This window comes from Hemitrygon akajei, chromosome 2 (genome assembly GCF_048418815.1).
Source record: "Hemitrygon akajei chromosome 2, sHemAka1.3, whole genome shotgun sequence".
NCBI classification, from domain to species: Eukaryota; Metazoa; Chordata; class Chondrichthyes; order Myliobatiformes; family Dasyatidae; genus Hemitrygon; species Hemitrygon akajei.
This window is the reverse complement of record NC_133125.1, coordinates 204,209,196-204,232,534: the sequence shown is the minus strand read 5'-3', so window position 1 is coordinate 204,232,534 and position 23,339 is coordinate 204,209,196. Positions and strand designations below refer to the sequence as shown.

The 23,339-nt window shown below is 45.4% G+C and overlaps 1 protein-coding gene across 1 annotated transcript in view; it reads left to right on the top strand.

The window, feature by feature from the left end:
• Window positions 1–13,360, top strand: part of LOC140720096 (cytochrome P450 2K1-like) — a 36,187-nt gene extending 22,827 nt beyond the window's left edge. Inside the window, exons 4-9 of the mRNA XM_073034997.1 lie at window positions 1,820–1,980; window positions 2,653–2,826; window positions 4,031–4,172; window positions 6,564–6,751; window positions 7,425–7,566; window positions 13,000–13,360. Coding sequence (XP_072891098.1) covers window positions 1,820–1,980; window positions 2,653–2,826; window positions 4,031–4,172; window positions 6,564–6,751; window positions 7,425–7,566; window positions 13,000–13,187 — 995 coding nt within the window. The 3' untranslated portion in view covers window positions 13,188–13,360. The remainder of the gene's footprint in view (window positions 1–1,819; window positions 1,981–2,652; window positions 2,827–4,030; window positions 4,173–6,563; window positions 6,752–7,424; window positions 7,567–12,999) is intronic.
• Window positions 13,361–23,339: the final 9,979 nt, after the last annotated feature.

Sequence of the window (23,339 nt, the reverse complement as noted above, 5' to 3'; positions counted from 1 at the left end):
TCAGATCCAATGCCGCTTGCGTAATGCGCTCCCCCCCCCTTCCCGTTTATCGCAAACTGGCATTTTTCCCACAAGACGCGGCGAAACCGGGTGTGACGTCATAGCATCCCGCGATGTAGTACAGAAAACAAATATAGTTAAAACACTTCTAACTTTAACTAGAAAATGAATTACTAAGCGAAAATATTATAAACTAAATAACTGCCATAAAGGCAGCACAATGCTTTTCTTCGAGTGTTTTCCATGTTGATGAGGGTGAGTACAAATGACTGATTTACAATAATTTAATTGTGAAAGTGCGCTTGATTTATCGTACAATTTCATTGGACCTCTGTGAACTACTCATCAATTTTATTGGTCTACTGTTACGAGGCAAAATGTTTTTGGCGGCATGAAAAAAATCATGCATTAGCCGCCCCGTAGTAAAGGCCGCAGTGTTCAAAGCTGTTCAAAATGTGGGAAAAAAGTAGCGGCTTATAATCCGACATCTACGGTAACTTTCTTTTTAGTCGTATACTTTGTTTTATTTCTTTACTTAGCCACGGATAACTATTTTTTCTTTTACACCCTTTTTTCTTCAGTGGAATATATTTTTCTTGATAGTTGTAAAATAACTCCTTAAATATACACCACTGATCAAGTACCGATCTACCCTTTAATCTATTTTCCCAATCCATCTTAAGCAATTCTGCTCTCATACCATCATAGTCTCCTTTATTTAAGCTCAGTACACTTGTTTGAGATCCACCCCTCTCATCCTCTAATTGAATATAGAATTCGACCATGTTATGGTCACTCATTCCAAGGGGATCCTTTACTAGGACATTTTTTATTAGTCCTGTCTCATTACACAGGACCAGATCTAAGACTGCTTGTCCCCTTGTCGGCTCAGTAACGTATTGTTCAAGGAACCCATCCCGAATACACTCAATAAACTCTTCTTCAAGGCTGCCGTGTCCGACTTGATTAGTCCAGTCAATATGAAAATTAAAATCCCCCATAATTATAGCTGTTCCCTTATTACAAGCCCCAACTATTTCCTGATTTATGCTCCGACCAACTGAGTTACAGCTGTTTGGAGGCCTATAGACTACTCCCACCACTGCTTTTTTCCCTTTACTATTTCTTATTTCTACCCAAATTTGTTTCGTTATCCTGATCCTTTGAGCCAATATCATTTCGCTTTATTGCAGTGATTTCTTGCTTTATTAACATAGCCACCCCACCTCCTTTTCCTTCTTGCCTGTCTCTCCTAATTGTCGAATACCCTTGTATGTTTAATTCCCAGTCCTGGTCACCCTGCAGCCATGTTTCCGTAATTGCCACAATATCATAACCATACGTAATTATTTGTACCGTCAACTCATCAATTTTATTCCTAATACTACGTGCATTCAAATAAAGGACTTTCAAATATGTTTGACCCTTATTTCCTACCTTTTCCTTTTGTACAACTTTACGCTTATCTCCGTACATTCTTTCCCCTCCTGACACTCTCTGTCTTTTTATTCCTCCACTTTTACCTACATCCATTACCTTCTCCATTGTCTTTTTAATTATTTGCTCTCTAGAATCCTCCCCCCGCAACTTACACCCTAACCGGTACACCTTTGGAATGTGGGAGGGAACAGGAGCACCTGAGGAGAGCCCACGCAGTCACGGGGAAAACGTACAGACTTCTTACCCTCAGCGGCCGACACCAAAGCCCGATTGCATTCACTGCTGCTGTGACGCAGTTGCACCAACAGTGACACTATCAATCACACGAGCTCGTGTTTGGAATTCCTCATCACCTTCCCCTCCCTATCTCTGTTTGCAGGTCAGCCATTCGACACGGACGTTATAATAAACTTTGCCACGGCCAATATTATCTGCTCCATCGTTTTTGGAGACCGCTTTGAATATGATGACACGACCTTCCTTACCATAGGAAACTTGGTCCACGAAAGCTTTCGACTGCTTGGTAGCCCGATGGTCCAGGTAAAGGTGTAAAGATGACCTTTGTTCATCACAGGTACATTGAAATGCCTCAACGACCAACACAGTCCGTGGACATGGGTGGCATGTCTGCAACTTATTAACCGTAACCGGTACACCTTTGGAACGTGGGAGGGAATTGGAGCACAGGAAGGAAACGCATGTGCTAACAGGGAGAACGTACAAACTCGTCTCTGATCACCAGGGCTGTGAAACATTGTGCTACCCACCATTCTACATTCTTGCCCCTCGACAGTACAAAGTAGCGGTCAATTTATTTGCAGACGAGATATCATTTATTGAGATATAATGTATTAAAGACCTTGATGCACCTTGGCCAAGATCTGTAACTACAGTGAGTTCAATCCTGCATAAGGTCTTCTCCTCAGCACTGGACTGGCCCCGTGGCTGGGGACTCAATTTGGAGACTCAGCGGTTCATGTTCAGTGCGTTATTTGTTCACTTTATTTATTGTTTGCTCTTTTCTCGCACGTTGGATGTAGGGTAGTGCTGGGTTTTTCATGGATTCTATGGTGTTTCTTTGTTCTGTGGCTGCTTGCAAGCAGATGAAGCTGAAGGTTATATAATGGCATACATACTCTGACAATAAATCTACTTTGAACTTTAGAAGTCATAAGTTTCTGATATTTAAGGATTTAATTTATTACTTGGCAGGTGTATAATGCTTATCCTTTTCTGAGTTTTCTGCCCGGGAGCCACAAAGAGATTTGCACACATTTCACCAAGTTGAAGATGTGCCTGAAGGACATCATTGAAGCTAAACACAAGGAGATGAACGAAAATGACATCAGGAGCTTCATTGATACCTACATCAAGAAGCAGAAAGAGGTGAGATTCAAGTTCAGGTTCATTTATCACATGTACCGTGCCTATAAAAAGTATTCGCAAACCACCCCAAGAAGTTTTCATGTTTTATTGTTTTACAACATTGAATCACAGTGGATTTAATTTGGCTTTTTTTTTTGACATTGATCATCAGAAAAAAGACTCTTCTGTGTCAAAGTGAAAACAGATTCTACAAAGTGATCTAAATTAATTACAAGTATAAAACACAAAATAACTGATTGCATAAGTATTCACCCTTTCAAGTCAGTATTTAGTAGATGCATCTTTGGCAGCAATTACAGCCTTGAGTCTACGTGAATAAGACTCTTATCAGCTTTGCACAACTGGACACTGCAATTTCTTGTCATTCTTCTTTACAAAACTACTCATAGTCTGCACATTCATTTCTACTACCAAAGTGTATGATCATGCATTTTCCAACATTGCATTTCATTTGCCACTTTCTTGTCCATTCTCCTATTTTGTCTAAGTCCTTCTGCAGCCTGCCTGTTTCCTCAACACTACCTGCTCCTCCACCAATCTTCATATCATCTGCAAACTTGGCAGCAAAGCCACCCATTCCATCATCTAAATCATTTATATACAGAATAGAAAGAAGTGGTCCCAACACCAAACCCTGCAGAACACCACTAGTCACTGGCAGCCAACCAGACAAGGAATTTCTTATTCCCACTTGCTGCTTCCTACCAATCAGCCAATGCTCAAACCATGCCAGTAACTTTCCTGTAATACCATGGGCTCTTAACTTGGTAAGCAGACTGTTCTGTGGCACCTTGTCAAGTGCTTTCTGAAAGTCCAAATATACAACATCCACTACATACCCTCTATCTATCCTATGTGTAATCTCCTCAAAAAATTACAATAGGCCTCCCGATGACGGGACCCAAACTGCTGGCCGTGAACTCCAGACTCGCTGGCTCGCTGAACTGGCATGTCAGCAGCCTTCGTGGTTCCTGTCCACAATGAACTTCTGACCCTGACCCCCGCCGACATAGCCCTGTTCCTCCCCGTGTTTGCTCTCAGCACTTGTGGCCTGGTATCTATCCACAGATGTCATTCGCTTCACGTCCACATCACTGACCTTTGAGTGTGGAGCAGAGGCCCAGGTTTTGGCCTGACCTGCTGTATTACAGGTTTCAGATCTCTGGCGATCACGTACTGACTGCTGTGTGATTCTCCCTCCAAGGAGTCGGGAAACCCAGGCACATACTTCCATGAGAAGAATCTCCTGATCACGACCAGCGATCTCTTCATCGCCGGGATGGGCACGACGGCCACTACAATTCGCTGGGCCATGTACATCATGATAAAGTACCCTGACATCCAAAGTGAGGAGAAACTCAGGCATCGCCTTTCCTTTCCTATCTCAGGTGGTAGTGGGAGAGGAGAAGTCAATGAGGGAAAATATGAATCATGAGGATGGATGTCCAAAGCTCACAGTGGGTAGAGGGATCTGTTTCTTTGATTATTACAGGACAGAGTGAAGAGATTGCACCCATCATGAGACTATATGACATTGGAGTAGAATTAGTCCATTCGGCCCATCGAGCCTGCTCTGCCATTCAATATGGCTGATCGATTTCCTTCTCAACCCTATTCTCCTGCCATCTCCCAGTAACCTTTAACATCCTTATTAATCTAGAACCTATCAGCCTCCACTTTTAATATAGCCAATCTCTGTTCTAAAATGATGTCCTTCTCTTCTAAGTCTGTGCCCTCTGCTCCTCGACCCTCCCCATATTGGAAACATCCTCTCCATATCCACCCTATCAATATTTGATTGGTTTCAATGAGATCTCCCCTCATTCTTCTGAACTCAAAAGAGGGCAGAGCCAGAACTAGAAGAGAACCTCCCTGTCATTCAAGCATTCATGAATACTCGTGAATACAGCCAAACTAAACAGTGTTACTCCGGGGTGGGTCAAACAAGGTACCAACAGTCACACACAGCACAAGATAGCAAGCACAAATGATATCACAATCACACACTGAAAGAGTCCAAAGCTCATGCAGGCCGTTTGGCTTCTTAGCCAGCTGATTGGCTTCGACTGCCTCCTTTAAGCGTCTGAGGACACACTTTCTCAGGACACCTCTCTGCCATTCTTGTGAGCTCTCTCGCCTTGTTGCCCCTCCGCCAATGTGATACCTCATTCCTCTCTGGATTAAATTTCAGGCAAACGTTCATTAGGAGAAAAGGGAAGAGAAATTCCATCTCTTCAAAGCACATGTATTTGCCACTGATGTAAATTGGCTTATCATTTCCACATTTGTCGGGACGTGGTAAAAAAAACTCTGCTTTGCATACCATTCATACCGATCATTTCATCACACCAGTTAGTACGAGGGGAAATCAATTCCAGAAGGTTAATAAAGTGTTACAGTTCCAGAGAAAGTGCAGTGTAGGTAGACAATAAAGTACAAGGCCATAGCAAGGTAGATCATGAGATCAAGATCCATCGTATTGTACTAGAGGACAGTTCAAGGGTCTGATAACAGTGGGGTAGAGGATGCCTTTCAGCCCAGAGGTACGTTCTTTTAGGCTGTGGTAAATTCTGCCCGATCGGAGAAGGGAGAAGGGAGAATGTCTGGTGTGGGTGGGATCTTTGACTATATTGGCTGTTTTACTGAGGGAGTGAGGTGTAGTCAGGGTCCACGGAGGGGAGGCTGGTTCCCGTGACGTGGTGAGCTGTGCCCTCATCTCTCTGCCTTGAACAGAGTAGTTGCCAGATCAAACCGAGATAGATCCAGATTGGATGCTTTCTGTGACGTATTAATACACTATTGATGAGGGCCAATAGGTACGTGCTGAATTTCTTTAGACACACGGGTTTCTCGTTAGATGTGACAATTTCTGTTGTATATCAAAGTTCAAAGTACAATTATCATCAAACTGTGTATATATGACACACCTTTGAGATTGGGCTCTTGACAGGCAGCCACGAAACAAAGAAACGCAAAAGAACCCATGGAAAAAAAGATCATCAACCGCCCCGGTGTGCAGAGAAAGAGGGGAAAAAAACAAATCAAATCGTGCAAACAATAACCACAAGCAAACAGTGATCTGAACTGGTCCATAAAGAGAGCACGAGACCCATAGCTCAGTGCGGAACCGAAGAAAGGTGGCAGAGCAGTCCCGTCCCTCACCTCAATGTCCTGACCCTTCCAATCTGGCGAGGCACCTATTGTCATCCAAACATTGGTTTCAGTGGCTTTGATGCACTCCTGGGCCTGGACCCCACTGCCTCCATTCAGCCTGTATCCGACCTTTCTGATGTGGCAAGTTAATGGAACCTCGGGTCTCTCTCATTCTAAGCTCAGGCCTGTTGCCTTGCAGAGCCTTGGTTCTTACAGTACTTATCCTAAGTAGTTCCATAAAATGTATTTGCCACAAGGTCAGAATCTGTCCTCCAGATGAAACACTGGACAACGTGCTTTCAGGGTTAGAGATGAGAAGCTTAAAGGCAAAGAGAGGGGCAAATTGTTTACGCAGAGAGTAGTAGGTGCCTCGAACGGTTACCGGGGTAGCAGTGGATCAGGTAGTCTAGTGGGGTTGGAGAAGCTTTTAGAGAGGCCCAGGGATGCCCAGAAGGAGGCCATTTGTAAAAAATCGCCACAACGTTCTGGGCTGTCCTGCGCTGCACGGTTCTACGCTCTACGTTCAGTGATGGTTAAGGTTCACTCACCACTGCTGAAATAAAGTTCACCTTTCCCTCCTGCAGAGAGAGTCCAGGAGGAGGTCGACAGGGTGATTGGATCGGAGCGGTCGGTCAGAATGGAGGACCGCCGGCACATGCCGTACACAGACGCCGTCATTCATGAGGTGCAGCGGTTCGCCAACATTGCGCCACTGGGCATCCCGAGGACCACGACTGTTGACATCAACTTCCAGGGCTACTTCATCCCCAAGGTGGGCTTCAACACACAAACCAATTGCCCTGACGTGTATCTCTCACGCGAGCGGAGTGCTTCCATTAGTATCACCTTCCTGATACTGACGGAATAAAAGCTCCAAATAAACCCAACAAAATCCATCGACACAAAGTGCTGGAGGAACTCAGCAGTCGATGTTTCGGGCTGAAACCTCTCATCGCCAACTGGAAAGGAAGGAGGCAGAAGCCAGAATAAGACGGTGATGGGAGGAGAAGTTGCCGAGCATCTTTCTCCATCTGCCACAAAAGGCAGGATATCCCACAGGTCACCTATTTCACGATGAGGCCACTCTCAGGCTGGAGGAGCAAAACCACATATAACATTTGGGTAGCCTCCAACCTAATGGCACGAACAAGAATCCTTTTCTGGATTCAAGCATGTGTCTTCCAGCTCCTGTACCTCCTCTCTGATGGTAGCAATGAGAAGAGGGCACGCCCTGGATGGTGAGGGTTCTTAATGATGGTATAGAAATAATTATAGTGCAAAAAGGGATCAAAATAATGAGGTAATATTCATGGGTTCATGGGCTGATCAGAAATCTGATAACAGAGGGGAAGAATGGGAACATTGTGTGCGTCTTCAGGCTCCTGTATCTCCTCCCCAATGTTAGTAATGAGAAGAGGGTATGACTTCCTTCTCTTTTTCTGCAGGGAACTTACATCATTCCTTTACTAGCCTCTGTACTCTATGATAAAACACAGTGGGAAAAGCCTGAAGTGTTCAACCCAGGTCACTTCCTGGATGCATCTGGCAAGTTTGTGAAGAGAGACGCCTTCATTCCATTCTCTACAGGTAACTGATTAATGAGTTTAACACACAAGTGATTCTGCGGATGTTGGAAATTCAGAGTAACATACACAAAATGCAGGAGGAACTCAGCAGGTCAGGTAGCATCTATGGAGAGGAATAAACAGTCGATGTTTCAGGCTGAGACCCAAGCGTCAACTGTTTATTCCTTTCCGTAGATGCTGCCTGACCTGATGAGTTCCTCTGCAGAGATTAAAGACTAGCTTTACGCAGCATGTCACATCTGCATCGAAACATGCAGTGAAAGGCATCGTCTGTGAAATGCGTCAAATCAAATCAGTGACATGTGCCGGTGTCACCACACTTCCAGCACGCCCACGACTCACTAACCCTAACCTGTACGTCTTGGCAATGTGGGAGGAAACCGGAGCACCTGGAAGAAATGTACAAACTCCTTACAGATAGCAGCGGGAACCTAACCCTGATCGGTGATCGTTACCACTGCAAAGTGACTGCACTACCATGCCAGCTGACCTGGGGAAATGCTTTGACATGAACTATATTGACTCTTGCCTGAGGAGTGACTTGGATCCGCTCCAATTTGCCTGTTGACATAGCAGGTCAACAGCAGATGCATTTCATTGACACTTCACTCAATCGTGGAACATTTGGGCAATGAAAGTGCATATATCAGAATGCTCTTCATTGACTACAGCCTGGCATTCAACACTACTCGAATCCCCATGACCTAGGATTCCATGTGCAACTGGACTTCCTCACTTGCAGACCTCAGGTAGGGTGGATTGTCCTCCACAATCACCATCAGCACAGAAGCACCACAAGACGGTGTGCTTAGCCCCCCTGCTCTGCTCACCTTATACTTAACTGTGGCTAAGCTCACCTCAAATGACATACTTAAGCTTTCTGACTGTTGTTGGCTGAATCAAAGGTGGGGACGAATTGGCATTCAGGAAGCAGACTGAAACACAAGAGTATCTGCAGATGCTGGAAATCCAAAGTAACTCGCACAAAATGCTGGAGGAACTTAGCAGGCCAGGCAGCAACTATGGAGAGGAGTAAGCAGTTGATATTTTGGGTCGAGATCCTCAAAATCAGAATCAGGTTTATTAACACTGGCATGTGTTGTGAAATTTGTTAACTTAGCAACAGCAGTTCAATGCGATACTTAATATAGAAGAAGAAAAAAATAAATAAGTCAATTACAGTATACATATATTGAATAGATTAAAAATTGTGCAAAAACAGAAATAATATATATTTAAAAAGTGAGGTTGTGTTCACAAGTTCAATGTCCATTTAGGAATCAGATGGCAGAGGGGAAGAAGCTGTTCCTGAATCGCTGAGTGTGTGCCTTCAGGCTTCTGTACCTTCTACCTGATGGTAACAGTGAGAAAATGGCATGCCCTGGGTGCTGGAGGTCCTTAATAATGGACGCTGCCTTTGAGACACTGCTGCTTGAAGATGTCCTGGGTACTTTCTAGACTAGTACCTAAGATGGAGCCAACTAAATTTATGACCTTCTGCAGCTTCTTTTGGTCCTGTTCAGTAGCCCCAACCCTGTACGAGACATGCAGCCTGTCAGAATGCTCTCCATGGTACATCTATAGAAGTTTTTGAGTGTATTTGTTGACATGCCAAATCTCCTCAAACTCCTAATGAAGTACAGTCCTTGTCTTGCCTTCTTTATAACTGCATCGACATGTTGAGACCAGGTTAGGTCCCCAGAGATCTTGACACCCAGGAACTTGAAGCTGCTCACTCTCTCCACTTCTCTATGAGGATTGGTCTGTGTTCCTTCGTCTTACCCTTCCTGAAGTCCACAATCAGCTCTTTTATCTTACTGACGTTGAGTGCCAGGTTGTTGCTGCGACACCACTCCACTAGTTGGCATATCTCACTCCTGTGCCCTCTCGTCTCCACCTGAGATTCTACCAATAATTGTTGTATCATCAGAAAATGTATAGATGGTATTTGAGCTATGCCTAACCACATAGTCATTGGTATATAGAGAGTAGAGCAGTGGGCTAAGCACACACCCCTGAGGTGCACCAGCGTTGATCCTCAGCGAGGAGGAGATATCCTTCATCAGGACGGAAGATCTGGTTGAATGGTGACACAACAGTGACTTCTCACTCATTGTCAGCAAAACCAAAGGCCGATTAATGATGACAGGAGGGAGAAACCAGAGGTCCCTGAGCCACTCCTCACCGGGGGTTCGAAGGTAGAGAGGGTCAGTAGCTTTCAATTCCTGGTCATTACCATATCAGGGGATCTGTCCTGGGACCAACATGTAATTGTCACCACAAAGAATGCCTTCTACTAATCTTTCTGAGTGCCTGTTCTCACTTTGAACCGTTTACATTCTAGAGCTCCTAAATCACAGTTTATAATGTTCTATAAATACCTCGGCTGTGAATGGTGCTCAAACACTCCCTGCTGCTGGTACTTCGTGTCTTTGAATACATTACTCTTCCCCCAGATGCCATTTTGCTCCCAAGTTTTATCTTTCTCCTCCTGAAGGAATATTCGAACATTTGGACTTAAGGACAAAAATGTCCCGCAAATGTGAGAGTTGGAGCCTCTTTGTCCAAACGCACCATACGGCAGACCCTTCACTCCAGAATATGCTGGTAGTTTGAAGACAGAAAAGATGGACTTGATAAAGTTCAGCTTTATTTTATAACATCTACATCAAAACACACCATGGTACGCGCCCGAGTCTGAGGATGTGCCGGGCGTAGCCCCCAAAAGTTGCCATGCATCTGATGCCAACATTGCATGCCCACAACTTACTAACCCTAACTCTAACCCTAACCCAAACCCTAACCCTAACCCAAACCTTAACCCTAACCCTAACCCTAACCCTAACCGGCGAGATCAGAAAGCACAGGAGGGCTGATTTGCCCACTGCCTGCATAATTTCAATGTAATTTAGTTAAACATATATATCCACTAGCCTAAAATTTAAACCTAATCCTAAAGTCCAGATGGGGTGCACACCCCCACGAACTTTAGGCACTTCCCGATTAACCCTGGCTTCAGCCGCACAAACCCAAAGCACACCCTGATTGACCCTTGCTAAACCCCCACAGACTTAGTGTCCCGTGTCAAGAGGGGTAAATTTCAACAGGGGTAAGTGTTGGGCTTGGTTGGTGAAGGCGTGGGCCAGTTTAAAGTGGCAGGGTCGTGTGAAACTGAATCTCAGGTGACGAGATCAGAAAGCACAGGAGGGGTGATTTGCCCACTGCCTGCATAATTTCAATGTAATTTAGTTAAACATATATATCCACTAGCCTAAAATTTAAACCTAATCCTAAAGTCCAGATGGGGTGCACACCCCCACAAACTTTAGGCACTTCCCGATTAATCCTGGCTTCAGCCGCACAAACCCAAAGCACACCCTGATTGACCCTTGTTAAATCCCCACACACCCAGTGCTCCGTGTCAAGAGGGGTAAATTTCAACAGGGATAAGTGTTGGACCTGGTTGGTGAAGGCGTGGGCCAGTTTAAAGTGGCAGGGTCGCGTGAAATTGAATCTCAAGTGGCGAGATCAAAAAGCACGAGGGGGCTTTTTTGCCCACTGCCCACATAATCTTAACCTAACCCTAACCCAAACCCTAACCCTAACCCTAACCCTAACTTAAAGCAACACACACAACACAACAAGCCATTCAGCATCGGTGGAAATGAATAAACGGTTGACTTTTCAGGCCAAGACCCTTCCTCAGGACTGGCCTAACCTATCAATCGGAATGCTTTTGGAATGTGTAGGAATCCCGAGCACCATGCAGTCTCAGGGACAATGTACAATACAAACTCCTTACAGACAGTGGTGAGATTTGAACCTAGGGTGCTGGTGCTGTTAAGTGTTACATTAATCGATACGCCCATGAATGACATGGAGATTACGACTCGGGAACAGGCCTCTCTTTATCACGCACACGAGATTCCCTCACTCTATCTCGGAGTATACAGTACTTCCTTTCTCCTTTCTGTCCCTCTCCATGCTTCCTCGATGCTCTGAGCATCCGGGGCCAGAATAACAATTTGACTTACCGAAGGAACAGACGTGCCTTCTCCATCCGCTGTTTTTTTACTGGAATGGGTATCTCGGACATGTTCCTTATGCTAAATTGATGCTCCCTGTCCTAATTTGCTGGCAGATGCCATGTCTCCAAGGATGTTACAATGATTGGGTAATTATATAGGTTTTAAAGATTTAAAGAATATTTATCACGTTGAGACATCGAGACATAGTCAAGTGTGTCATTTGTGCCAAGGATGTGCTGGGGTCAGCCTGCAAGAGTTGTCTTGCTTCAGATACCAACTTAACAAGCCCGCATCTTACTAACTCCATAAGCCTTTGAAATGTGGGAGTAAAGCAGACACTCTGACAAAACCTGCGCAGCCAGTGGGAGAACGTACAAACTCCTTACAGACAGTGGCAGGAATTGAACTCTGATCTTCGTGTTGATGCTGTGCTGCCATTTAATGAGGAGGCCGTCTGGGTTAGACTTTGCCCCCTTTGGAACAGACATGACTGTGAAGAGATTTAGCTGCAGTGTGTAATATTAAGAGAGGTGTAAATGGGGGAAGATAGTACAGGAACAGGCCCTTCTGCCCACCATCTCTGTGCTGTACCCAGATATCTTCTGCCCACACGCGATCCCCATCTTCTTTTCCTGTCTAGCAGCCTGAGAGTACAGTATGTCTGGTGCATCTGTCCCCACCAGTGCCCCTGGGAGCTGTCCCAGGCACCCACCGCTCTCTGTGATAAACAGCTTGTCCCGTTTATCTCTTTTAAACTTACCCACTCTCAGCATGTTCTCTGGTAAGAGATATTTCTACCCTGGGATAACCTTTCTTACTGACTGCACTAACAATGCCTCTCATGATTTTATAATCTCCTATCCGATCTCCCCTCAGTCTCCTCCACTTCTGAGCAATCAGCCTCTCCTCATCCATTCCCACCACATCCTGGTGAACCTCTTCAGCACGCTGTCCAAAACCTCCACATCCTTCCTACGATGGGTGATCAGAATCGGACACAAATGTGGCCTAACCGAAACATTATACAGCCGTGACAAGACCTCCTTACTCAATGCCCCGACCCACGAATGCAAACATACCATATGCCTTCGTTATCTCCAACTCAGGTCCGCAAGACCCAGCAACATCCTTGGAAATGTTCTCTATACTCGTCTAATCTTATATCTCTCCTGTAGCTGGGCGCCCAGACCATGCTGAATGATTTGATGCTCTGTGACTTTATGATATCTCATCATGAACTGTCTGTCCAGGAATGCCTTTTGCCTGTTACGTCTACTTCTCCCTTTACAGATGCTGCCTGACCTGAGAAACACTTCCACTGTTCCCTGCTTCCCACTGTCCTCTGTCTGTACTGTTAATGCTTTGTCAAGGTCACTGCTAACACCAGGGCTTGTTACTCGTCACAGGGCGCCGGATCTGCCCCGGAGAGACGCTGGCCAAAGTGGAGCTCTTCCTGTTCTTCGTCACCCTGCTGCAGAAGTTTGACTTGGTCGCCCTGCAGGGAGCCGAACTTGACCTCGCCCCCGTCGTCGGCGGAATACTGAACCCAAAGCCACACCGGCTGCGTGCCGTAGCTCGCCAGCAACGCTGCTGACCTCAGAGCCAGTGTCAGGACTAATGGGACTTTGTTGCACTTCATCAAGATGGGATCCCATACTAATTGTCCATGGGGTGTGAGTGTCTGTAGAACCATTGTCGTGCTTTCTGTCACATTTACCCAGCTTGTTTAATGACCAGAGTGGGGAATAAAATGAAGAACTAATGAAATTTCAGTGTGTCCTCTTTAAACCCTGTCATTCCAAAAACATGATCACACAGTCTGTAGAATTTCAAACTGACCAGCCATTTTTTCCTGTACTGTTCACATTAAAATCTATCCCCACTGCCCAGTTTTTGTTAAACTGAGGCCCACCTCTTGGGGATGTCGTCTCTTTCCCTTGACCTGAGGATCAAGAACCTCCGGTATCTGCCTGAACCAGGTCCTTTGGCAGCCCCTTCCATACACTGCACAGGATCGGGAGCTGTAAACTCCGCTCGCTCCGTCATGGGCACCGGCAGCGAGGACACCTTCAACAGAAGATGACTCAAAAAAGGTGCCATCCATCGTTAAGGGCTCCCTCCGTCCAGGCCATGCCCTCATCTCATTACTACCATCCGGGAGGAGGTACAGGAGCCTGAAGACCCACACTCAATGTTTCAGGAACAGCTTCTTCCCCTTCATCATCAGATTTCTGAATGGACAGTGAACTCATGAACACTTTCTTCTCTTTTTGTGCCACTTATTTAATTTAGATTCTATATACTTATTGGTGTTTACAGTTTTTTATTATTATGTATTGCTGCCTCAAACAACAAATTTCATGATATCCAAGTGTGGCTTCAGCAGTGACCTATACAGCGCAACATAATGTCCCAGCCACCATGCACACTACCCAGACTATTGACGGGCAGAGTGCCAAATGCACTGCCATGTCTTCCTGTGATGTTATTTTCAACAAACAAAGTATTTGTATTCCTATGACAATCCCTCTAGCCCTGGCAATGTCCGCATAAATCTTCCATACACCTTTTCCAGTTGAACCATGTTTTACTCTAACGGTGACCAAGACTCTATACAGCACGTATAAAGACTTTAAAGAAAATTTAAAGATTAGCTATATTAGTTGAATATCTATCAAAACACACAGTGAAATATGTTGTTAATGCCGTGGATGTATCTGGGGTAGCCCGCAGTATCGCCATGCTTCCAGCCCAAACATAAAATGCCTAACAGCTACCTGTTACACAATGTCAGCAAGACCAAAGAGCTGATTATTGATTTCAGGTGGAAGAAACTGGAGGCCCATGAACCAGTTCTCATCAGGGGATCAGAGCTGGAGAGGGTCAGCGACCTTAAATTCCTCCATGTTATCATTTCTGAGGATGTGTCCTGGGCCCAGCGTGTAAGAACCATTATGAAGAAAGCATGAGAGCACCTCTTCTTTTTAGAAGTTTGCTTAGATTTAGCATGTCATTAAAACTTTGACAAACTTCTATGGATGCATGGTGGCGAATATCGTTCCTAATGAACTCTGGCCAAGGCTCTCTGACCTGATTTGTTCTCACCGTTGCACCTCCAGCGGCTTCTGTTTTAATTTCAGATTTCTATCACCTGTAGAATTTTTGTTCCCATTAATCGAGTTCTGTAAGTTATTGGTAGCTGGAAGAAGTGATGAAGGAAACAGGTTCAGTAGGAACTTGAGAAAACAACATTCAATTTGTAAATGTGTTTATTGTTATTACATGTACTGAGTTACAGCAAGGAACAAAAAAAAATGCTCTAAGGTCAAGCTAACCCTTCCCTCCCACATCACCCTCCACTTTTCTTTCACCCATGTGTCTATCTAAGAGTCCCTTAAATGTCCTCAATGTATCTACCTCTACCACCACCTCTGGCAGCACACACCACTCTCTGTGTAGAAACGTCTCAGTGTATCTGCCTCCACCAACATCTCTGCCAGCACACACCACTCTCTGTGTAGAAACATCTCAATGTATCTGCCTCCAACATCTCTGGCAGCACACACCACTCTCTGTGTAGAAACGTCTCAATGTATCTGTCTCCAACACCTGTGGCAGCACACACCACTCGCTGTGTAGAAACGTCTCAGTGTATCTGCCTCCACCAACATCTCTGGCAGCCCATACCACTCTCTGTGTAGAAAACATACTTCTGACATCTCCTTTACATTTCACTCCATTCATCTTAAAATAAGGCTTCTCTTACCAGCCATTTCCACCCTCTGGATCCTCCTGCCCAAGAGACCATTTGACAGGAGTGGAATTAGGCTGTTCGGCCTGTTAAGTTTGCTCCACCATTCCATCAAGGCTGACTTATTTTCCCTCGCAATACCATTCTCCTGCCTTCTCCTCGTAACCTTTGATGCCCTTACTTATCAACCTCGCTTTAAATATACCCAGTGATTTGACCCCCACAGCTGTCTGTGGCAATGAATTCTACAGATTCCCTACCCTCTGGCTAAAGAAATTCCTCCTCGAATTTGTTCTAAAAGATATCCTTGTATTCTGAAGCTGTTTTCTCGGGTCCTGGACTCTTCCACTATTGGAAAGACCCTCTCCATTCCACTCTATCAAGGCCTTTCGAAACCTGGTAGGATTCAAATTTGGTAGGATACACCCTCATTCGTCTAGACTCCAGTGAGTAGAAGCATCAAACGTTCATCATACATTGAACCTTTCACTCTTGTGAACCTCCTCTGGACCCTCTCCAATGCCAACATATCCTTTCTTAGATATGGGGCCCAAAACTGCTCACAATACTCTAAATGTGATCTAAACAATACCTTATTGTTAACACCTTAAATTTAATTAAATTTTTAGATCTAAACAATCTAAAAATGCCTGAAGATAGCTGTGAGAAGATGCCATGGCCAGATAGTCCGTTATCTATTGCATCTGTAATTCCTTGCTTCCCTATTTTAAAAAATCATCTCTCCACAACTCTTTCCGCCCCCAGATCAAACTTAAATTTGCCATTTAGCAGTCTAAACCCCTGGAACAATGCAGGCAAATTAATAGTTTCACTGCAAAAGGATCTAGTGCTTTCCTGCTCCGAGCTTCACTGCTTTTAGCCAGAGTGTGTTTGCCTTGTGTGTCAAAGCCTTATCACTAGGTACACAGAGCTACTGGCTTTATCTGGGGAGAATGGTTAATGAGTACAAAATCAACAAACATCTTTCAGAATGAGCAGTATTCACAGTGATATGAAGTTTTGGGAGCAAGGCTGGCAATTTCCTCAACTGTGGGAATTCCTAGTGCGAGGGGGCGTAATTTTAAAACGATTAGAGAAAAGTATTGGGTGTATGTCAGACATAGTTTTTTACAAGGAGAACACACTGCCTGGGGTGGTGACAGAGGCAGGTACACGAGGGACGTTTTAGAGACTCTTCTCAGAATCAGAATGGGAATCAGTTTTATTATCACTGACAGACAATACGTCATGAAATTCGTTGTTTGGCGGCACCAGAGGGAGGGTATCCTCCAACCTAAGGGAATCAGCATCAATTTCTCTACAAGTAATTTCTCACCTTTCCCCTTCTTTTTTTTTATCCCCCACTCTGGCTCCCCTCTTATCCCTTCCCTTCTCTTCATCTGCCCATTGCCTCCGTTTGGTTCCCCCTCCTCATGGTCCACTCTCCTGTCCTATCCGATTCCTTCCCCTTCAGCCCCGTTCCACTTATCCCCTCCCAGCTTCTTGCTTCGTCACCCCTTCCCCACCCACCCACCTTTCCCCTCACCTATCACCTTCGTCTCCCTCCACCTTTTCATTCTGGCTTTTCCCCATTCCTTCCCAGTCCTGATGAAGGGCCTTGGCCCAAAACGTCACCTGTTTATTTCACTCGGTAGGTTCTGCCTGACCTGGAGAGTTCCTCCAGCATCTTGTGACTGAAACACCCGTCCCTCCAGTAAGATTAGCTGCTTTGAAACTGAAACTGGTTACAGCCTACAAAACTGTGGCGATCTGATGTTATTCTCACCATGAAATGGGTCAGCTGACAGCAGCCAATCTCTCCCGCTGATGCTTTCCTGACTCTGCAATGCAGTTTATTTCTTTCAGCCGTAAGATTTGTGATTAAATTAGATTAATTTTATCTGTCACACATAACTCGAAAGATGCAGTGACGTACCCCGTGCGTGGATGTGCTGGGGGCAGCCCACAAGTATCACCGTGCTCCTGGTGCCAACGTAGCGTGCCCACAACTCACTGACCCTTCGTCACTTGTACGGCCTCGAATGTGGGAGGACCCTGGACCACCCGGAGGAAACCCGCACAGTCAAACTCCTTACAGACAGCGGCAGGAGTTCAACCCAGTTTGTTGGCACTATAATTACGTTACGTTACAGTGCCACTCGCGAAAGGTGAATGATCTGGATTCTTCCGGCGCCTGTCTCTTGTTGCTTGGATGAGTTGAGTTCTTGCAGTGAGGCTGGTTTGTAGTAGAGTGCTTGTCTCAGCGTGTCACTCACAACGACAACACACAAGCGCGGAGAACGATGACTAAGCATCGATTTACACTCATCTGTAATCCTCCCCTCTAACAGAAACTCCATTCCCTCCATGATCTCCCCAATCACCGCCGGCCCCTGCGACTCTCTAACGGCTGCCTGCAGCTCTGGCGATGGGTCCTTCCTGCTTCCTGATCCCCGATTTCAAACATCCCATCATGGGACAGGTTTATCAGCTGTTCAGCTGCTATTACTGAGAGATCCCAACTTCAAAACCTTACCAACTCTGCTCTTCTCTCTTCCTTTTAAGACCTTCTAAAGAAGAAACATTTCATTGCAGCTGATTTTTGGTCACCAGTCTCAATCTCCTCCCGAGACTCAGTGTGAAAGAGGCCCTTCTGGCCCTTTGCACCCAGCCATCTAGCAACCCCCCCCCCTCCCCCAATTTAACTCTCCCCTAATCACTGGACAATTTACAATGACCAATTAACCTATCAACCGGTACATCTTCGGACCCATGTGGTTACGGGGAGAACGTACAAACTCCTTACAGACAGTGTCACGTTCTCCTATGAGAAACATGCACAACATCCTGCAGGAACCCAGCAGGTCAGGCAGCATTTTCACTGACAATCAGCTCCGCCACACTCAAGGACACAATCTCACTGGCTCTCCACTTGGCCTTGGATCGCCTGGAGATCCAAGAGCTCCTACAGCTCAGAGTTCGGCACAATCATACCCTCAGTCCTCCAAAACCTGGGCCTCTGTACTTCACTTTGCAACTGGATCCTTGACTTCCTCTCCGGTCAGCTCAGATTGGAAATAACATCTCCTCCTCATTGACAATCAACACTGGCATACCTCAGAGATACATGCTTAGCCCACTCCTCTACTCTCTCTGCATCTCTACACCCATGACTGTGAGGCTAACCACAGTTCAAATGCCATCCATAAATTTGCTGACTACTCAACTATTGCTGGCAGAATCTCAGATGGCGACAAGGAGGCACACAGCGGTGAGGTAGATCCGCTGGTTGAGTGGTGACTCAATAACAACCTTGCACTCAACGTCAGTAAGACCAAAGAATTGATTGTGGACTTCAGGCCGAGGAGGTTGAGGGAATGCACGGCAGTCTGCATCGCGGGATCAGCAGTGGAAAGGGTGAGCAGCTTCAAACCTCTGAAGGTTTATCCTGGGCCCAACAGTGACATTTAAACCTGTGTCCTCTTGTGGCAAACATTTCAGCCCTGGGGAAAAGACTCTTGACTATCCACACAATCAATGCCTCTCATCACCTTATACACCTCTATCAGGTCAGCTCTCATCCTCCATCACTCCAAAGAGAAAAAGCCGAGTTCACTCAACCTATTCTCATAAGGCATGCTCCCCAATCCAGGAAACATCCTGGTAAATCTCCTCTGCACCCTTTCTATGGCTTCCACATCCTTCCTGTAGTGAGCCAACCAGAACTGAGCATAGTACTCCAAGTGGGATCTGACCAGTTGGATGGGTTAGGGTTAGGGTTAGGGTTAGGGTTAGGGTTAGGGTTAGGGTTAGGGTTAGGGTTAGGGTTAGGGTTAGGGTTAGTTTGGTATGGCACCAAAGGACCTCCAAATGTTTAAACATTGACTGTGGAGAGCATTCCGTTTGCATCACCATCTGGTATGGAGGGGCCACTGCACAGGATCAGAAAAAGCTGTGGAAAACTCAACCAGCTCCATCATGGGTATTAGCCTCACCAGCATCAAGGATACATTCAAAAGGCAATGTTTCAAAAACGTGCCATCCATCATTCAGGTCCACCACCACCCAGGACACGCCCTCTTCCCATTGCTACCAGCAGAGAAGAGGTACAGGAGCCCGAAGACACACTCTCAATGACTGAGGAACAGCTTGCTCCCCTCCATCATTTGCACTACTTATTTAGTTATAGTTATTGTGGTTTATAGATGTTTATTATTATGAATGCGACTGCATTGCTGCTGAAAAACATCAAATTTCACAACACATAAATTTCACAACAATTGATATTAAAATTATTCTACAGAGGGGAATAAACAGTTGATATTTTGCACCAAGCAATTCATTAAGTCCTTTTCAGTGGTTATGAAGGGTCTCAGCACAAAACATCGACTGTTTTATCCTCTCCATAGATGCTGCCTTACCTGTTGAGTTCCTTCGGCATTTTGTGTGTGCAGCTCAAGATTTCAGCATCTGCAGAATCTCTTGTGTTTATGACGTGCTCTTGTGAAAGGCCTTGGAAGTTAGTTTTGCCATTTGTTCTGTTGATTTCAGATTTCAAGCATCATGATGTTTGTTGTTCAGGATATTTGATATGCGCGTGCTGTCAGTTTATGGGACGGGTTACACAATCCCAGGAAAGATTGCACTGGAACTGTTGAGGCAGTGATCTCACACTGTCTCTGTGAAAGTGAATTCCCCTCTTGCTTCAGACTCGGTAGCGCCCCCAGTGGCAGAGTGCTGCTCACTGCCGACATGCACCCCATCTATTCCACCACCGTTTTGTGTGTGTTGCCCCATCTATTTGCCCTGTTTTGGGGTTGCGTTGACAGCGACCCTTTACTTCTTACTGCTAAACTGACTGCAAACTCAGAACTCCCATGCAAGTGTGCGGTCCAGCAGTGTAGCGGTTTGCATTATGCTATTATAGTGCCAGTAATCAGTGATCGGGTTTGATTCCCGCCATTGTCCTGGAAAGAGCTTGCGTGCTCTCCCCATGAACATGTGGGTTTCTTTTGGTCTTATTCCACACAGAGTTAGGGTTAGTGAGCTGTCGGTATACTTTGTTGACACCAGAAACATAATGACACTTGCGGGCTGCCTCCAGCACATCCTTGGACTCTGTGTTGATGCATTTCACACTGAATCATTCAATGTGATGCAAACTGTCAGCATTCAAATTTGCTTCAACTTTGAAATTAATATTCAATTCAATAATTTTAATGATGGTTCGATACTTACAGGGGAAACTTGCCAACCTACCCTGCTTGTCAGTCTAGAGCAGGCATGCATTGGGCAGGGACAACACCCACTCAGCAGTCTTTATTAGGGACACCTGTGTACCTGAATCAGCCAGTCCTGTGGCAGCAACTCAATGTATAAGAGCTTGCAGACGTGGTCAAGGTAATAGTTGTTGTTCAAGCCGAACATTAGAATGGGAGAGAAATTTGATCTAAGTGACTTTGAATGTGGTATGATTGTTGGTGCCAGATGGGGTGGTTTGAGTATCTCAGAAACTGCTGATCTCCTGCGATTTTCATGCACAACAGCCTCTAGAGGTCACAGAGAATGATACAAAAACAAAACAAAAATACATCCAGTGAGCAGCAGTTATAGAGTCATAGAATCATAGAACAGCACAGGGATAGGCCATTGGGCCCATCTACTCCATGCCAAAATCTTTTAACTGCCTACTCTCATCGACCTGCAATGAATCCATAACCCTCCATACCCCTACCATTCATGCACCTGTCCAAACTTCTCTTAAACATTGAAATCGTGCTTGTGCTGGCATTTCATTCCACTCGCTCATGGCCCTCTGACTGAAGAAGTTTCCCCTCATATTCCCCTTAAACCTTTCATCTTTTACTCTTCACCCATGACCTCTGGCTATAGTGCCACTCAAGCTCGTGGAAAAAGCTTGCTCACATTAACTCTATCTATGCTGCTCATAATTTTGAATACATCTATCCAATCTCTCATTCTTCTACATTCTAAGGAATAAAGTCCAAACTTATTCAATCCTCCCTTATAACTCACGTCCTCCAGACCTGGCACCATCTCTGTAAATTTTCTCTGCACTCTTTCAACTTTATTTACACCTTTCCTGTAGGTAGGTGACCAAAACTGCACATGATACTCCAAATTACGGTTCACCAATGTCCTATACAACTTCAGCATAACATTTCTTCTCCTGTACTCAATACTTCGGCTTTCGAAGGCCAATATATCAAAAGCTTTCTTTATGACCCTATTCTATGGGTGAAAAAGTGTTGTCAATGAGAGAGGTCAGAGGAGAATGGCCGGTCTGGTTCAAGTTGACAGGAAGGCAGCAGTAACTCAGATAACCGTGCTTTACAGCCGTGGTGTGCTGAAGAGCGTCTCTGAGCGTACAGCACGTCAAATCTTGACGTGAAGACCAGCAACATTCACTCAGTGGCCAGTTTATTAGGTCCATGATGTAGTGAATCAAGTGGCCACTGAGTGAGATGACCTCTCTGTTTTCCTTTTGCAAAGAAAGTTTGCATAACATAATATATATTATATGTTATATATATAATTAACATATATAACATTGATTATATTGATTAATTGATAACATTGATTAATCAGTGATTATAGCATCACATTATTATACCAGTACAGGAGTCCACCGCTCACACATTATACTCATCTCTATCCAGAACTCACTGGAGTCCCTCCTTCTACCCAGGAACATCACATGCTCCTTCTGCTGGGGTCACCTACCCCTTTCTCAGGCACAGATGTAACCCCAGGAATGGCAATTGGCTTCTGCAGAATGCACAAATGCCTGTACTTGTGAATGTCCACCTTGGCCAGGCTCAGGACCAGACTGCCCAGAAGATCCTGCACTCCAGGTGGCTGAAGGGCAGCCAGAACTTGAGGAGCCAAGATTACTTTTATTCATCACGTGTACAGTGGAGTGCATAGTCTGCGTCAGTGATGAAAGCTGTCCGAGGATGCTTTCCTCACCTGCAAGTGGCGTGTGCTTTCGGCGCCAACAGAACATGCCGCATAACTTACTAACCTTAACCCATCCGTCTTTGGAACGTGGGAATTCCTGGACAAAGCCCACACAGTCATGAGTACAAACTTCTCACAGACAGTCACTGATCATAGGCACTGTATTAGTGTTATGCTAATTGCTGCACTTCATACACTCAAATAGAGGCTGTAACCTCTCACACTCTGTATGTTTTTTATTTAGAGATAAAGTGCGGAACAGGCTCTTCCTGCCCAACGAGTCGTCCCTCCCAGCAACCCGCTTATTCAACCCTAGCCTAATCACAGGTCAACTTACAATGACCAATTAACCTACTAAATGTGGGAGCACCTGGAGGAGAGCCACGGGGAGGACGTACAAATTCCTTACACCGGAACTCAGCCCGAGCTGAAATAGCATCACGCTAACCACAACAATACCGTGGTTTATATGATACACAGACTACTCCAGAAATGATAGGCAGCTGGGAAGTCCATAGATGAATGAATCCCGCTCCATAGATGCTGCCTGACCTGCTGCGCTTTCTCAGTATTTTGTGTGTGTTACTCTGGACTTCCACCACCTGCAGGATCTCTTGTGCTTAAGAATCTGTTTTGTACAACACGTTCCTGCCCAGGCCCCAAAGGTGAGGTCTCCTGATAAGTGTCCCATGATTGCAGCGGGCATGTTTTGGGGTAAGGATCTTGCCCTGAAACGTTGACTGTTTATTCCCCTCCATGGATGCTGCCTGCCCTGCTGAGTTCCTCTACCATTTTGTTTGTTATGCAGAACATAGAGCATGTCAGCACAGTGCAGGCTCTTTGGCCCATAATGTGCCGACCTTTCAACCTCTCCAGGATCAGCCTCACCCTCTTTCCCACATACATCAGGTCTATTTATGACATGAAAAAAACAATAACCCTCATTTTTTCTTTCATCTATACTCAAGTTCAGAGAGGGTGGTGACTTGTGAAGGGCTCATGGCCAAGGGGACA